The 18,343-nt window shown below is 38.9% G+C and overlaps 1 protein-coding gene across 1 annotated transcript in view; it reads left to right on the top strand.

Annotated features, from left to right (window-relative positions):
- UPP2 (uridine phosphorylase 2) overlaps positions 1-18,343 on the top strand; it is a 51,697-nt gene that overhangs the window by 20,010 nt on the left and 13,344 nt on the right. The window contains exons 5-6 of the mRNA XM_006872046.1: positions 2,035-2,244; positions 5,019-5,165. Of these exons, the coding sequence (XP_006872108.1) occupies positions 2,035-2,244; positions 5,019-5,165 (357 nt within the window). The remainder of the gene's footprint in view (positions 1-2,034; positions 2,245-5,018; positions 5,166-18,343) is intronic.

Here is an 18,343-nt window from a genome sequence, read left to right as displayed (position 1 = left end):
GATCACTATGAGTCAGAACCGACTCCACAGCAGAGCAGAAAGCCTCATCTTTCTCCCACGGAACAGCTGGTAATTTTGAACTGCTGACCCTGACTCAAAACATAACCTACATTTATCCTCATCATTAACATAACAATGACAACCCATTCCCAAATGGAATTTAACAACAGGCATAGAGGTTAAAATTTAGAACATATATTTTTGTGGGACACAGTTCAACCCATAACAGATAAAAGTACATTTTGAAGATTAGAGTAAATTTTGAAGCTTAAGAATTTTATGTTGTGGTTGTTTTTCCAACTCATAAAGACCCTGTATTTCTGAGGAGCAACTGGTGAACTTAAACTGCCGACCTTACAGTTCAAACCGACCTTGCAGTCCAGGGCATTAACCCACAGTGCCATACCAGGACTTCTGTATTTTAGTGCCATTGAATCAATTCTGACTCATAAGGACTTTGTACAGGGTTTCCGAGGAGCAGCTGGTGGCTTTGAAGCACCAACCTTTGGTTCACAGTCCAGTGCTGATCCTACAATGCCACACCAGGAGTCCTAGGTTGTTGTTAAGTGCCATCAAGTTGGTTCTGACTTATAGAGACCATTCCAGGAGTCACTTGTTCAACTTATTTGAAATTTTGACCCACCTAAGTAACCTATCATCAGACATCACTATGAGTTTCTCAATGGATCTTCTAGAATGTTCTATAATGAATTCTACTCAAACTAATATTGGCATTTATACCAGCAAGTAGGAGATGGTTATGCTTTATGAAAGGGATTAAGAAATGTTTTCTGTAAAAGGTCAAATGGTAAACATTTTAGGCTTTGCAGGCCATATGGTTTCTGTTGCAAAATCTCATCTCCCTCATTGTAATGTAAAGCAATCATAGACAATATGCAAATGAATGTCTGGTTGTGTTCCAATAAAGCTTTATTTACACAGATAAGCAGTGGGCTAGATTTGGACCATGGACCTAAGTTTGTGGATCTTTGCTCTCTGGCATCTCTATGGAAGCATTTACTCATTCAACAAAAGTTTATTGAGTACTTACAATGTGATAGGCACAATGCTAAACCTGGGAAGGCAGCAAGCAGTGCACAAATAATGTTCATTTCATGCCTGTATAGAGCTTATAGTCTACCAGGGAAATAGATAAGCAAATGGGTCATTACAAAAAAATGTGACAAGTATTAGGACAGAGAAGAATTTAGGACACTATTAAGGTGTATCCCTTTATCCAAGCACTAAATAGAAATCCAAATGGGTCAAAAGCTGAGCTTGAAGAAACTCAGTGTAGTCATCTGTGTTGTTTTTTAGTTTTTCTTTGGTTTTCCCTTCATGGATTCAGCGATGTTAAGGGAAGTGACTTAAGTTGACCCCTGAAGGATGAGTTGTTGTTAGTCAGTTAAAAGAAGGTTTGGGAGGACAAGAGAGCAGTCCAGGCAAGGAGGAAAAGAATTAGTAGAAAATAGTTGCTCAAATAAATCCTAAACCATGAGCAAGCCAGTGTTTATAGCAATGGAAAGTCAGCCAGGAAACTTAATTTGCATAAGGTCAGGGAAATGGAGGAAGAGAGGGAACAGTTGTGATGAGAATCAGGAGGAAGAGAAGATAGAGATACAAATAAATTACAGTAATCAAGGAGTTGCAGAGAAGATTAAACATCAAGTAGACACATCACTTTATGAAAGCTACTTGCTGGCAGGCTCATCTAGTTTATTCCTGACCTAATTTATTCAAATTTGGGCCTGAAGGCCAGTACTAATTTGCATGTCCAAGAGTCATGTTTGTCTTGAAATCTAAACCTTATCACATTGTAAATGTGACTCTGGAATGACAGCAAATGCAAATTCCTGTTCAGAATGTTATAATTTAATTGGACTTGAAAAAGAAAATAATTCTGAAGATGAAAATAGGAAGGATCATCAGGAACTAGCAGTAATTGCTGTTGGCAGAATAGATTACACACTATGTGTCAAAAGTAAACTCTAAACATGGTGCTTCTGTAATCCTATATCTATTCCCACACTACAGGGATTGATCCGGGATCTGTTGTCATAACAGACACCGCCGTAGACTCCTTCTTTAAGCCCCGGTTTGAACAGGTAATCTTGGACAACATTGTCACCCGAAGTACTGAACTTGACAAGGACCTGGCTGAGGAGCTACTCAACTGTAGCAAAGAAATCCCCAACTTCCCAACCCTTATTGGACATACAATGTGTACTGATGATTTTTATGAAGGTGAGCATAATTTATAAATTATAAAAGCACCAGAAATTGCCAGCAAGTCTTCTGTTATTCAAACACGTAACTTATATTAAAAATGCCACTTCAGAAAAGTTAATCATTGGGGATTTTAAAAGGCACTGAAACAGCCTTTTTCACTTACTAAAGCATAGGAACATAAGGAACTAATAAACAACAGAGAAACATCCATAACGAATTTATACTGAGAGTGGGCTTAATCCTCCAAGAACAAATTGAATACTAAAATGCAATTAGTGATGTTAGCAAAATCTTATCTCTATTTATGCCTTTAATTTAAGTCAGTGACTCTAGGAGAAGGGAAATATATTAATCCTATGCTTCTGTCATCCATCTGTACTCCAAAAAGGATCTGATGATCAATAAAGGGTAGGGATCAGGAAATGGGGAGCGATGTTAGGGCCAGGAATGCGCAAAAGATGAGTAGCCTTGGGATAATTCTACTACTTCTTGGCACAGATTAAAGGATATTCAAACCAAGTTTAGAGACAGAGGTGATTGCCAAATTGTAGCTTTTACCACAAGACGTAAGGGCTCAGAGGCCAGGGACTAGGTGGGGGTTGAGGGAGGAATTTCAAGGACAAACAGACCCTTCTCATTTTGGAAGAAAAAATTTAAACATGGTTACATACCTTGGAGGTACCACCTTGGTAACACCTTGAAGGCCATTCTGAAGATCTTGTGTTTTCAGTGTAGTTGTGTTTGAGTATTTTCATAACAAACATAATTTTATTATTTTATTTTCCCTTTGTATCAAAATTAGGGTATTGGATTTTTTAAATTATGTATGTAGATAGGTTGTTGTTGTTGTTAAATGGCATCAAGTTGGTTCTGACTCATAAAGACCCTGTATAGGGTTTTTGAGGAAAGACTGGTGAGCTTGAACTGCTGACATTATGGTTCAAACTGACTACAGTCAAGCACATTAACCCACAGCGCCACACCAGGACATAATATAAAAATCCTACTTCAAGTTAGTAAGGTGGTATCATCCCATAGTGGTGGTGGTGGTTATGTGCCGTGGAATTGTAACCAACTCATAGTGACCCTAAGGAGCTCTAGTAGCGTAGTGGTTACGAATCGGGCTGCGAACCTTAAGGTCAGCGATTCTAAACTACCAGCCGCTCCGCGGGAGAAAGATGAGGCTTTCTACTCCTGTAAGGATTTACACCCTTGGAAACCCTGTACAGGGTCGCTATGGGTCGGAACCGACTCGACGGCACTTAACAACAACAACAACAACATAGTGACCCTGTACAAGGTTTCCGAGGCTGTAAATCTTTATAGGAGCAGAAAGCCTCATCTTTCCCCCTCGGAACAGCTTGTAGTTTTGAACTGCTGACCTCAAGGTTCGCAGCCCGATTCATAACCACTACACTACCAGATCTCCTTAAAGCTGTTATAGAATAGGAGGGGAGTTCGTCTGATAAGGACCCACTGTCCTAAGTCACTGCCCACACTCCTTTCCTCTTGAAGGTCACCATGGGTTAAAGTCAGAGCTTGCAATTGGCAGTCTGTTTAGAGCAAACCTTGGATCTGTTTCCTTTAGACTCCACAGTGTGTTTTTTTTTGTTTTGTTATTGTAAATAATTTAACCAACATTTATACTTTCTGGAGGTTTCCTATAAGAATCCAGATTTTTGGCTTCTTGAAATAGCATAAACCCATTGCCATCAATTTGATTCTGACTTGTATATAGGGTTTCCAAAACCATAAATCTTTGTGGGAGCAGACACCCTCATCTTTCTCCCATGAAGCAGCTGGTAAATTTGAACTGCCAACTTTGCTGTTAGCAGCCCGATGTCTAACCCACGGCACCATGGGTTCTTTGAAATAACATTGCATAAAAATATAAAGTAATACATGCATGGCAGCCCTGGCAAACTCCACATATGGGCCTATATTTGCTGGGGTAAGAGGAGGCTGCACCCTTCAGATTGGGCAGCCCTCTAATTTTCCAGGCACTTATTGACATTACCTGGGACATCACTGTTTGACTCAGTTTAGCCAACACTGTGTGAGAGGTGTTGGCAGGCAATCATAAGGGAACAGGAATGGGGAGAAACCAATAGTTGGTGTGGAAAGAGCATGAAAAGAGAAAAATTGCAGGAAGGGCAACAAAAAAAGAGACCTGTGAAATGCATGAAAGGTGATAATGTTTTTAGTCCATCTGCTTCAGTCGAGCTTTTCTTGGGAATGCAGAGTGGAGAAAAGGTATGTTCTTGGGTGTGTACAGGGTGGAGGTAGTGTAGTTGACCAGGATTCTCTCTGCCTTCTGTCTTCACTAATTGATACAGGTGAAATCAATTGATAAATGAACACAGAAGGCAACCTGGAAAGGGGAAAGGGATCCCTGAGGTGTGGTCTACATCCTGAGGGGTGTGTTGAAGGGACTTAGGTAGACTGGCAGATTATTATGGCATGATGGATATACGGAGAGCTGCAGTGTCCAAACCACAGTCCTCATACTCAAGTAACTTATGAACATCATGAATCCCTTCTCCCCCAGCATCTTTCCCCAGGCCATTCCCAAGGTCATTAAAGCAACCTGAGATTGTCTTCAAAGGGCAGAGCTGGCAGTGGCTGCCCAGACCCCAGTGCCCCTGAGTCAACCACTCCAAGTGTTCTCAGTGTCATGGTGATGCCTTCCTACATACAAGACTCCTAAACCAGGCACAGCCTTGCTCCTTGGTCCTCCCCTCTGGGGAACAGGCCTGTCAGGTCAACCAATGTCCTGCATTCTCTTTCAGGCCAGGGTCGATTAGATGGAGCACTGTGTTCCTTCTCCAGAGAAAAAAAAGTAGATTACTTGCAGAGGGCATATAAAGCCGGTGTCAGGAATATTGAAATGGAATCGACTGTGTTTGCGGCCATGTGTGGACTTTGTGATCTAAAAGGTAATCTTTCCATGAATTCTGGGGTCAATGTCTCCTCTTTTGTGTAGTTTAAAGGGCTCTATATTTATGTTAATTGGGTTGAATGCTTGCCTTCTAGTTGTTTATGTTTATTGTCATTGTTATTGTTATGTGCTGTGTAGTCGGTTCCGACTCACAGTGACCCTGTACAGGGTTTCCAAGGCTGTAAATGTTTATGGGAGCTGAAAGCCTCATCTTTCTCCTGCAGAACAGCTGGTAGTTTCAAACTGCTGCCCGTGAGATTAGCAGACTGGTTTGTAACCATTACGCTACCAGTGCTCCTTGTTTATAGTTATAGCATGTATTATTTCATGTCTTATGAGTGGGTAGGACATTATCCCCATTATGTAAATGAGGAAAACAAGCCTCCAGGGTTAAGTGAATTGGCCAAGGTACCTAGCTAGTGGATTATGTAGCCAGAATATGACAGCACGTTTAGTATTCTTCATTCTGGTATTGTAGTTAAGCACCGTTGAGTTGGTTCTGACTCATAGCCACCCTCCATAGGGTTTCTGAGGAGCGGCTGGTGAGCTTGAACTACCAACCTTGTGGTTTGAACTGACCTTGCAGTCCAGCGCATTAACCCGCAGTGCCACACCAGGACTCCATCCTGGCAGGAGCTGTTGTTTTCTATTAAAATTGAATTTATTGAAACAGATATGAATAAAATATTCCTAAAATAATCTGTGAAAAACATCACTGGAGTAGTGTGTTCTTAAAGTTAATTTACATGCATTTTTTCCTTTTCTAAATTTCACATTTTGCAAATTTTCAATTATATGAAACTATTTTTTTCATATTTTGCCACATTTGTGCTTGCTCTCTCTCCAAACACACACACACTTTAAGACATAAATAATTGTAAATGAATTTCAAGCTTTTTCACACCTTAGTCCCAAATTTCTCAGCAGCATCTCCTAAGAATGAGGACATTCTCTTGAAAACCACAATGCCACGATCATACTAAAAGTTTAGAGAAGTAAAAATGATCATACTAAAAGCTAAGAGAAGCAAAAATTATCTCATAACATCACCTTAATACCCACTTTACATTCAAATTTCTCCATTAAAAAAAAATTAACTATGCAATGTACCCAACATCCAATTATCTTCATGCATTGTAGTATGTGGGTGTTATATCTCTGTACTCCTTTAATCTAGAATAATCCCAGTCTTTGTATTTTTTTTTCTCCATATTACATTTATTGCCTCTTTTGAAGAGCAGCACATTGCCTATATTCTGTATTTGCAATGGTGTTTCCAGTGCCCTCAGGGGTGCAGAATACACCAGATAATACTATCAGAGGGGGTGAGCCCAAAATAACTGTCTATGAAATTTTTGTGCAGAGTTTCAGCAGAAATTTATTATTATTAATATTTTAAATCCCTGTATCTAATTATAACAACAAAAACATCATCTTGTTATCCAGGTTTACATGCATTAAAATGCCTATAAGGCTAAAACTGAATGATAATTTATTTTTAAACCTTCTAATGTACTCGGGTCAGAGCTGTCATTATTACCCAATCACAATGATGCTTCAGCTTACATGGTTGTACGTGGCCATGTTATAAATCAAAAGATGTTTTTTCATTGCTACCAATGATTTTATAATCACTGGTTTTGTCAAATTTTCTGGTGTTTTTACTATAATATTACAGTAAGTAGTACTTGTGAACCTATGTCTATAAATTTTCTGAGAACGAAGTAGTAATAAAAGGAAAAGGAAAAATAAATTATAAAGGCTTCCACTTAGTTACTAATAATATTATAGCTAATGAAGTTGTAATTCAATGTAAAAAGGTTTTACAATATAATTTTATTGTTAGTATTCAAATAATCTAAGACGTATTATAATTAAGGAATCTATAAGTATTGTTGTTGTTAAGTGTCATCGAGTTGGTTCCAGCTCACTCGACCTTATTCACAACAGAACAAAACACTACCTGTTCCAGTCCCATCCTCACAATCATTTCTACGCTTCAGTCCATTGCTGCTACCACTATGCAAATCCCTCTCCTTGAGGGTTTTCCTCTTTTTCTCTCCACTTTATCAAACATGATGTCCTTCTCCAGGGACAGGTCCCTCTTGATAGTATGGCAAACTTTGAGCAATAAAATCTCATCGTCCTGGTTTCTAAGGAGTTTTCTGGCTGTATTTCTTCCAACACAAATTTCTTTGTGTTTTTTGTAGCCGTCTATGGTGCTTTTAAGGAGCTCTGGTAGCATAATGGTTATGAATTGGGCTGCTAACGTCAAGGTCGGCAGTTCAAAACTAACAGCTGTTCCACGGGAAAAAGGTGAGGCTTTTTGCTCCCGTAAAGATTTACAGCCTCGGAAACCCTGTACAGGGTCACTATGAGTTGGAACTGACTCCATGGTACTTAACAACAACATGGTACTTTTAAGGAGCTCTGGTTGCGTAGTGGTTAAGAATTGAGTTGCTGATCTCACAGTCAGCAGTCGAAACTACCAGCTGTTCCACGGGAGAAAAGATGAGACTTTCTGCTCCCGAAAGATTTACAGCCTTGGAAACCCTGTACATGGTCGCTATGTGTCGGAACCGACTCCACGGCACATAACAACAACAAATGGTACTTTTAATAGTCTTCTCCAATACCGTAACTCAAACACATCAATTCTTCTGTGACTTGCTTATTCATTATCCAACTTTCACATGCATATGAGGTTATTGAAAATACCAGGGCTTGGGTCAGGCACACCTTAGTCCTCAAACTTACATTTTTGCTCTTCAACACTTTCAAGAGGTCTTATACTGCAGATTTGCTTAATGCAATATGTCATTTTAATTCTTGACTGCTGCTTCCATGAACATTGACAGTGTATCCAGGCAAAATGAAGGCTTTGACAACTTCAAACTTTTCTTCCTTTATCATGATGTTGTTTATTGGTTTCCTGGTGTGGTGATGTAGGAATAGAACTGAACCACAAACCACAAGGTCAGAACAATTCAAACCCATCAGCTGCTCCTCATAAACCCTTTACAGGGGCCCTAAGAGTTGGGATCGACTTGACAGCATTTAACAGCATATATTGGTCCAGTGGTGAGGATTTTTGCTTTCTTTATATTGATGTGCAATCCATACAGAAGGCTGTGGTCTTTGATCTTCATCAGTATTTTAAGTCCTTTTAGCTTTTAGCAAGCAAGGTTGCATCACCTGCATATCTCAGGTTGTTAACAAGTCTTTCTCTAGTTCTATTCTTCTTCATATAATCCAGCATCTCAGATCATTTGCTCAGCATACAGATTGAATAAGTATGGTGAAAAATACAACCCCGGGACACAGCTTTCCTGCTTTTAAACAATTCAGTTTCCCCCTGTTCTGTGTAAGCGATTGCATTTTGTTTGTGTACAGGTTCCTCCTGGGTACAATTAAGTGTTCTGGAATACTCATTCTCAGTAAAATGTTGTCCATAACTTGTCATGATCCCTGCAGTCGAAAGCCTTGCATAGTCAAGGCACAGGTCAACATCTTCCTGGTATTCTCTGCTTTCAGCCAAGATCCATCTGAGCTCCCTTTACTGTTGCAACTATTTTTTAATTATCTTTTGCAAAATATTACCTGCATGTGATATTAATGATATTATCCAATGATCTATGCATTCTGTTGGGGCACCTCTTTTTGGAATATGGATCTCTTCCAAAAGTTTCAGTTGGCCAAGTAGATGTCTTCCAATTTTTTTGGCATAGATGAGTGAGTGCCTCCAGTGCTGCATAAGTTTGTTGAAAGATTTCGATTTGTTTTCCATCAATTCCTGGAGCCTTGTTCTTGGCTAGTGCCTTGAGTGCACCTTGGACTTCTTCCTCTAGTACCACTGACTTCTTGAAATGGTTGAACATCAACCATTTCTTTTTCGTGTAGTGACTATGTGGGAGTCCTAGTGTGGTTGGTGTTGCAGGATCATGTACTGGATCACAAGGTCAGTTAGATCCACAAGGTTGGCAGTTCAAACCCACCAGGCACTCCTCAAAAATTCTATTCAGGGTTACTATGGGTTAGAACCGACTCAATGGCAGTTAGCAACAACAACATAGTGACTATGTATTCCTTTCATCTTATTTTGATGCTTTCTGCATCAATCAATATTTTGCCCATAGAATTCTTCAGTATCACAAGCCAAGGCTTGAATTTTTTCCTCAGTTCTTTCAGCTTGAGAAATGATGAGCATGCTCTTCACTTTGGGTTTCTAACTCCAGGTTTTTGCAAATTTCTTTATAATACTTGACTTTGTCTTCTCAAGCTGCCCTTTGAAATTTTCTATTCAGTTCAATTACTTCCTCATTTCCTCCATTTGCTTTAGCATCTTTACACTGGAGAGCAAGTTTCAGAGTCTCTTCTGGCATCCATTTTGGTCTTTTCCTTATTTCTAGTCTTTTTTATGACCTTTTACTTTTTTGTATGATGTTCTTGATGTCATTCCATAACTCTTCTGATTTTCAATCATAAGTATCTAATGCATCAAATATGTTCTTCAGGTGGTCTCTAAATTCAGGTTGGATATGCTCAGGGTCCGTATTTTGGCTTTCCTGAACTTGTTTTCATTTTCTCCAGCTTCATATGAGCAATTGATGGTATGTTCCGCAGTCTGTCCTTTGCCTTATTTTGGCTAATGTTCTGGAGCTTTTTGCACCATATCTTCCCACAGATGTTGTCAGTTTAATTCTTGTGTATTCCATGTGTGGAACCTATGTGTATAGTCATCTTTTATGTAGTATAGTAAAGGTATTTGCAATGAAGAAGTCATTGGACTTAAAATTCAATCATGCAATCTCTAGCATCATTTCTGTTACCAAGGCCCTATTTTACAACTACCGATCTTTCCTCTTTGTTTACAACTTTTATAAACCAATCACCAACAAATAGCAATACATTTTGATTGCATGTTTGACTAACATCAGACTGAAGAAGTTGGTTGTTTTTGTTAAGTGCTGTCAAGTTCATTTTGATTCATAGTGACCCTGTGTAGGGTTTCCGAGGTGAGTTTGAACCGCAAAACTTGTGTTTCAAACCGATCTTGAGGTCGAATGCTTATCTGTACTATAGTGTCACATCAGGACTCCAAAAAAGTTGGTTATGTGCCGTGGAGTCAGTTACAACTCATAGCAACCCCATATAGGGTTTCCGAGGCTGTAAATCTTTACAAGAGCAGAAAGCCTCATCTCTCTCCCATGGAATAGCTGGTAGTTTCGAACTGCTGACTTTGAGGTTCACAGCCCGATTCGTAACCACTATGCTACCAGAGCTCCTTAAAGAAGTTGGTAGAATTCTTTAATTTTATCATCACTGACTTTGGTGATTTGTGTTTAAATCTGAATAATAGTGGTATTAACTGGTCTTCCTTACAGGTGTATGGATAGTATGCTGTCACAGACAGCATTATATTTTAAGATAGATCTTGAGTTATTCTTTTTGATGATGAATATGATGCCATTCCTCTTCAATTTGCCATTCCCAGCATTGTAAACCGTATGATTGTCAGGTTCAAAATGGCCCAAACCAGTCCATTTCAGCTCACTAACACCTGGAATATTGATCTTTGTGTGTTTCATTTCATTTTTGACAACTTCCAATTTTCCTAGAATTTATACTTTGCACATTCCATGTTCCAATTATTAATGAATGTTTACATCTTTTTTTTCTACATTTTGAGTTGTGCCCATCAGCAATTGAAGGTCTTGAAGGTTACTCCATTTATGTCATCACTGTCAACTTTACTTTGAGGAAGTTGCTCTCCCCAGTCACATATTGAGTGCTTTCCAATATGACAAATTCATCTTCTGGCACTATATCTGACAACATTCTGGTGCTATTCATCATGTTCCAGTTTTCAATATTTTGGTCCTGTCTGACTGTATTCCACTTCTCTTTTTTAATTTGCCAATGTTCAACCTGATACATGGAATAGTGTGAGTTCTCAATTATTCCATTTACACTGCAGCTTCCGGAGAATCTGGTCCATTCCACCCCTTTACCCTTATCTTTTGCCATTCTTCTGCTGCCAACTAGATTCTGACACTGGCTTATTTTAGTTTCTGGAATGTATCAAACTTACTCCTACCTGAGGAGCTTTGCAGTGGGTATTCCTTCTCCCTGAATGTGACTGGCTACTTCAAGTCATTCAGATCTCAGCATTAATCTTTCCTCCTCAGAAAAGACTTGCATGATTATTTAAGCTAAACACACTCATTATAGCTTTATTATTCTGCTCCATTTCTATTATATTTATGACATATCTAATTTTTAAAAAATTTATGTACAGGCAGTCCTCAACTTCCGATAGGGTTTTGTTCCTATGACCCATAATAATTGGTTCTGATGTAAATTGAATATTGAATACTTTTTTTTTTTTTTTTTTAGCTTTCATTACTATTGCCTTTTATCATCCTTTATAAATCTGATCTTTATTTGTTTTGGGGGTTGGAAACATTACATATGAATTTATAGATATTATGACATCAGCAAACTAAGAGCTGCAACATCGTATGCAGTACACATTACTAACAATAGCAAGCTAAAAAGGAGTCATTAGTGTGATTCATTGCAACTCGAGTACATCATAAGTTGGGGACTACCCAACTTATCAATCAATGCCTGAAGATATGTGTTTAGCATCTCTTTTCCTTAGAAGATAAACTCCAGAAGAGCAAGAACCTTTTCACTTTCATTGCGTATATCTAACCCTTAGAATACCCCTGCCACAGGGACATTCAATAAATATTTGCTGTATATGAATGAATAAATGACAAGAATAACTACTGAGCTCTTCTTTGCCATGGAAAATGGTCTTAACAAACTCAACTGGATTCTTCATTCTCCAGCCATATTGATGGTTTGGAATTGTCTAGAAGACTTTGGAAGAGGTAAATCAAAAGACTTGAGCCTCACTTAACCATAGGCCTATGCAGATCTGTGGCCCATGCAGAACTATATTATCTGTTTCCTGTGGATCTCTTGAGCTCTTTGGATACCAACACCCATTAGTCACACTACTATCCTGAGCTCCTTATCCTAAAAAAAGAGTTGTAGAAATCCAATGTTGTTTTAACCAAATTATTCTACATCCACAGGCTGAACCTTGAGAGTAATGCAATCCCACTGTATAATGTTGAACAAATGCATCCACCCATCATTTTATATTATGCACATATCTGTCCCTCTCTAAAGCAAAATCTATTTAAACTAGACACCTAACATTCTGATTATAGGTGGTAATCCTTTTACACTGTGAATTTATGGTAAGTATGTTTAATTTGTATCCAGTTTTTAAAGATAGTGCTGCCTTTTGACATGTAGTTGCTGGCGTAGCAATATACAAAACCTACTGTTTACCACATATTAGGTTCTGCTAAAATTCTAGTCTATGTCTTTAAGTTGTTTATAGCCCTATAGAGGCTTTTCTTTAAAGTAAAGGAAGAATTCAATGTTGCTGCTTTTGACAGATACTGGTAACTTTGAGGATGTATTCAGTCTTCATAATAAGGCTTTATTACAGAATGTTGACTTTAATTTAATTTTTATAGTTGTCTGCTGGTCCCAAAAATGAAGAATATTGGATTCAAGGAACTGTACAGCAAAAAAAAAAAGACTACTGCAGGATTAGAGAGGCTAGTCAATCTGTACTGATGCCTTTTTTTGATCTTAAAACAAAGAGCAAATCAGAATTTTGTAAAATCGTTACATAAAAGTGTGAGGCAACCAACTGCCTCTTTCTTCATCATCACATGAGAAAGAGAAACTATGGTTCAGAGAGGTTTCTGACTCAATACCTGTTTGTACTGGGCTGAGCTGCCTCTTCCTAGCAGCCTCACCATAGCTGAAAAGAAACAAAATGCTGCGACATTAAAATGTCAACACAAAAGCAGATTTTTCTGTTTTAAAAGTTGTGGTCAGGCACAGAGTAGAAATTCACTATACCTTTGTTCTTATGAGTCCCACATTTTTCCCAAAACCTTTGGATATTTACTTTGTGGTCAATTTTTTTCAGTTTCAATTTGGTTTTGAATAGAATATAACATGTATTTATAATACTATAATCTATTTTGCATGTCATGAAAGGGAATAAATGTTTCTTGTTAAAAAAAAAAAAAGGTGAGAAAATAGTTGTGTTACCATAAGAGCTGAATATAGACCAAGAATTTGTATTGTATCAACTTTAAGTTGATACTTATTCAACAGTATGTAGTCTTTCTCATAGAATGAAATGAGAGCTATAGAGGCTTGCCCAGGAAACACAAGAAGACTGAAATAGAGATGAACTACAGATCTAAGATCTACTTCCTATGAAAATAAATTCCAGTTCTGACTTCAACAGATTCTCATGGGGATATAAAACATGGCTTGGAATTCCTGATGCAACCAAGGGGTATAAGTGCTCTGTGTTCAGGTTTCTGTGTTTCCATCATATCCCAGCTTGAGGTCAGTTAGCTGGCAGCCTCCTTGGTGGGTGCTACATGACCCTTCCCAGGAGCCAGTCTCCTTGTTCACTTTAAGGATGATGGTAGCAAAGCTGCCAGGTTTAATTTCAACAAATTGTTTTGAATAATTAGTCACTTTTAACTGCTCATGGAAATTGTGATTTTAGGTGACAAGATTATTATATACTGCTTGTTAATGGGTTCTCCAGCGCCAATAAAACACCACTGAGATTTCTAGGACCTGCTCTTTTCCACCCTTGAAATCAACAGCAAAGACATTAAGGAAAGTTGACTCCTGTGCCAGGAAAAAGTACAGAGCACGGTTTCCTTTTAGCCTTCTGACAAGAGAAGGATTAGAGTAAGATGCTCAACTGCCAGCTCATGTCAAGCTTCACAGACTTGCTGATCATTAACTTGAAAAGATGGGGCAAATTTCTAGTTCCCCTATTTGCTTGTTCACCTGTTCAGCCAAGTTGCTTTACAATTGAGTGAATTTTGACTACAGTCCTAGATTATGAAATACTTGACTCGGTTCAAGTTGAATATTTTTGTTGCTTTTACACTTCAATGAAGAAAAGGGGCACTTTGGTGAATAGGTCAAGTCAGGTTTGCCTAATGGTTCACTGGATGCTGGCTCAGGAAAAAGCGGATGGAAGGTGAAGAACTCCTATCAGCAGTTTATGAACTGAGGATCCATTGACTATTTACTAGCTGTGCCATCATTTGACCTCTCCAAGCCCTCACTCCATCATGTGTCAAAAAGGGATAAAAATAATGTCCAGTTCAAATCTTAGTTGTAAAGATTAAATGATACAAATGCTTGATGCATAAGAAAAACTAAAACAATCCCCCAAAAGATGTTGTTGTTGTTGTTGTTGTTAAGTGCCATCGAGTCAGTTCTGACTCATGGCAACCCTGTATAGGGTATCCAAGGAGCCCCTGGTAGGTTTGAACTGCTGACCTTGCGTTCCAGTGCTTATCCTATAGCACTACACCAGAACTCTTCTATTATAGTTATAGGACATTTCTCCTCCCCAAATCTAGATCTTCTAAAGAAGTCTGAAGTGTAGAGTTAAAAAAAATGCTATGCGCATATCCAACTCCACTTCCATGCCGTTAAAGCGTGTTCCTGTAGATACATTTAATCCCATATGTACTGAATTACTTTTATAAATGCTGCATTTGGAAATAGAGATCCTTACACAACTATCAATTCAAAATGCTTACCATTGATTTCAAAGTGTGTAACCACAGTCCCTGAAATCACAGATCTGATGTAAAATTGACAATTCATTTGCATGGAGTCCATTTCTTTTCAATGACTCTTCCTGAAGGAACCGAACCGAAGACATTGCCTTCATGATGATTTTTTTTTTAATGTCTTATTGTGAATTATGTAATAGTTTACATGGGAAAACAATAGCTTTACATTTATCTTATCGTATCATTTCATTGCCATGGTTATAATCCCCTCCATGTATCATCAAGCAACCAAAGGGTGTACCCTACAAGCCTTCCCACCCTACCCCCACCCCCCTAGTCATCAGCACACAACCCTTCTCCCTCTCTGGGTCTAAAGACACCAAACGCTCCATCTCTCCACGTCATCATCTCTACCTCCATCTCTGACCTCACCGCTTCTCTGGGTAAGGTCCCGCTCTCTGATCTTCTCCCTTGATGGTCCCAGGGACCTCGGCTCCTAACCTGCAAACTCAATCACCCTCATCCTTTTGCTACAAAACATCTACCTTTACATTTCCCCTCACAATCAGTCCTGATAACAATTATTCAGTATTGTATCACAAGAGACCTACCCACATCTCCTTTCATCAGCCCCTCCCAGACAGATTGGATACTACTCAGTGGAGATTCTATCTTCCTCCACGACCTCTGGATCTAGGCTCCCTCTTAAAAGTTTATAAGCCAGTTACTTCTTGCCTTTGTTACCGCCCCCCCCCCCCATTTTGGGTAGCCAATGTCCAAGTTGCCCATCCCTGTCCACTCTGTGTAAAGAATTTTTCCCTGTTTTGAGCTACTGCATCCATAGGTGTAGGTCAAATTCATCAAATTGTATCAGATTATTCCTTTTTTTCCTCTTCTTTATTCTTCTAGGTGAGTTCTGATTATCCAGTCATCAAAGCCAGGCCAAGTGGGTATTATCTGCAAGTGTTGGTGTTCTTATGCATATGTCTTCTCTTCTTATCAGCTGGATGCTTAACTCTCTACTTTAGTCCTCTGTGGCTATGTCACTGATTCTGGGCCGAAGAGTCCCCAGGTCTTGCCACACTGCTGGCCAACCAGGACTCCACCGTGGTTCACAGGAGTCTATTGAACATTGTAGGGCTTAGCTTGCAGCTTCATTGCTGTTTTTCCCTCAATTCCCCTTATTGGTGACGAACGTGGTCACCAATCAGAGCATGTAATCCCATTGAGTCTTGGAAGGGGAATTGCCTGAGGGGATCTGACTACTTGGCTTGATGACTCCTGGGCAAGCAACTTGCTTGTTCTTGTAGTAGTTAGTCGGACTGCCTATATTGTTTTGTATTTTTTCTGTTGTCTTTCTTTCAAGAAGTATCTTCTGTTCTAACTGCTCCAGGCTGGTCTGCTTATCCTTATAAGTGGAAATTTCCCACCTCAGAAGATTCTGGATGCAGTTCAGGATTCTATCTGTGGTCTTATGTAATGCAGAGGCTCTACAGGAAGCCTCCTTCACTGGGCAAGTTGTAGCTCCATTTTAATTATAGGCAGAAGACAGACTTACAAGCTTTCTATGGTGATATTTCTGGCTATTCCTTTCTCTCCCCCTCAAGTGTCTATTTTATAATGGTATGCCAGGAAAACCAAGATTCATAAGACAGCCAAGCATCTTAACATTATTTCCGCCCTTTTGCCCATTCCAACCATGTCTCAATCCCTGTATCCCAGAGCCCTGTTTTTCCAAGGTTGTGCATGCATAATTATTTACCTCTGTCCTCCTAGCCCATGTAAATCTGCCTAATTGTTTTCCCATCCACTTTGTTCTTCCATTCCCCTCTCCCTTCTTGTGTATTGCCCCACTCCTTAGCACCCAAACTATCCTGTGTCTATTCCCTAACCTGTGCTACACCTTCTCCTCACCTCCCCCCATCCCCCATGTCCTGGTAACCAGCAAAGTCTCCCCCCTGCTGCCTTTAGTATGGGTTCTTTTTCTTAGTCTTTTACAGTAGTGGTCCTATGCAGTACTTCTCCTTTTGTGACTGACTAATTTCACTCAACATAATGTCCTCAAGGTTCATCCATTTTATGCGGTGGCTTGCAGATTCCTTGTTATTCTTCAAGGTACCATAATGTTCCATTGTGTGTATGTACCACAGTTTGCTTATCCATTCTTCAGTTGATGGGGACTTAAACTGTCTCCATCTTTTTGCTATTGTAAATAGTGCTGCTATGAACATTGGTGTGCATTTATCTACTCTTGTTATGGCTCGTATTGCTTGTGGGTAAATATCAAGTAGAGGAATTGCTGGATCAAAAGGTATTTCTATTTCCAACCATCTGAGGAAGTGCCATATTGCTTTCCAGAGGTTGGACCATTTTACAATCCCAACAGCAATGCAGGAGTGTCAAAGTCTCTCCACATCCCCGCCAACATTTATTGTCCTCTACTTTTTTGATCTTTGCTGTCATTGCTGGTATGAGATGGTATCTCATTGTTGTTTTGATTTGCATCTCTCTAATGGCTAGTGATTGTGAACATTTCTTCATATGCTTGTTGGCTGCCTGGATCTCCTCCTTGGTGAAGTGTCTGTTCATGTCCTGAACCCATTTTTTATTTGGATTATTTGTCTTTTTCTTGTAGAGGTGTTGTAATTTCCTATATATTTTAGAATTGAGTCCCTTGTCTGATGTGCCATTGCAAAAGATTTTTTTCCCATTCTGTGGGTTCCTTTTTACTCTTCTGGTGAAATCTTTTGATGCACTTAAGTTTTAATTATTAGTATGTCCCAATCATCTATTTTGTCTACTTTTGTTTGTGTAGTTTTCAAAATATTTGGTAGTCTGTGTATTCTCTGAATTAGTGCCCTCACATTTGTCCCTATTTTTTCATTGACGGCCTTCATAATTCTGGGATTCACATTTAGGTCTTCAATCCATATTGAGTTGGTTTTTGTATAAGGCATGAGGTGAAGATCTTGTTTCAATCTTTTGCATATCACTTTCCAGTTCTGCCAGCACCATCTATTGAAAAAACTATTACCTCCCCATGTCAAAAATCAGTTGGCTGTATGTGTATGGGTTAATATCTGGATTTTCAACTCTATTCTGTTGATCAATGTATCTTTCATTATAGCAGTACCAAACTTTTTTGACCACTGTAGCTGTGTAGTAAATTTTGAAGTCAGGGAATGAAAGGTTTCCAACCTTATTCTTCTTCTTAAACAGTGTTTGCTTATTCTGGGTCTCTTTCCTTTCCATATAAAGTTTATAATTGTTTTTTCCATCTTGTTGAAGAATGTCATTGGAATCTGGATTGGGATTGCATTATATGTGTAAATTGCTTTGGTAAGTATTAACATTTTCACAATGTTAAGTCTTCCTATCTAGGAGCATGGTACATTCTTCCATTTTTGTAGGTCTCTTTTGGTTTCTTGTAGTAGTGTTTTATAGTTTTCTTTGTATAAGTCCTTTGTTTCTCTGGTTATGTTTATTCCTAGATATTTCATTCTTTGAGCAGCTATTGTAA

Source organism: Chrysochloris asiatica, unplaced genomic scaffold (genome assembly GCF_000296735.1).
Source record: "Chrysochloris asiatica unplaced genomic scaffold, ChrAsi1.0 scaffold00181, whole genome shotgun sequence".
Lineage (NCBI taxonomy): Eukaryota > Metazoa > Chordata > Mammalia > Afrosoricida > Chrysochloridae > Chrysochloris > Chrysochloris asiatica.
This window is presented reverse-complemented; position numbering and strand designations above follow the sequence as displayed.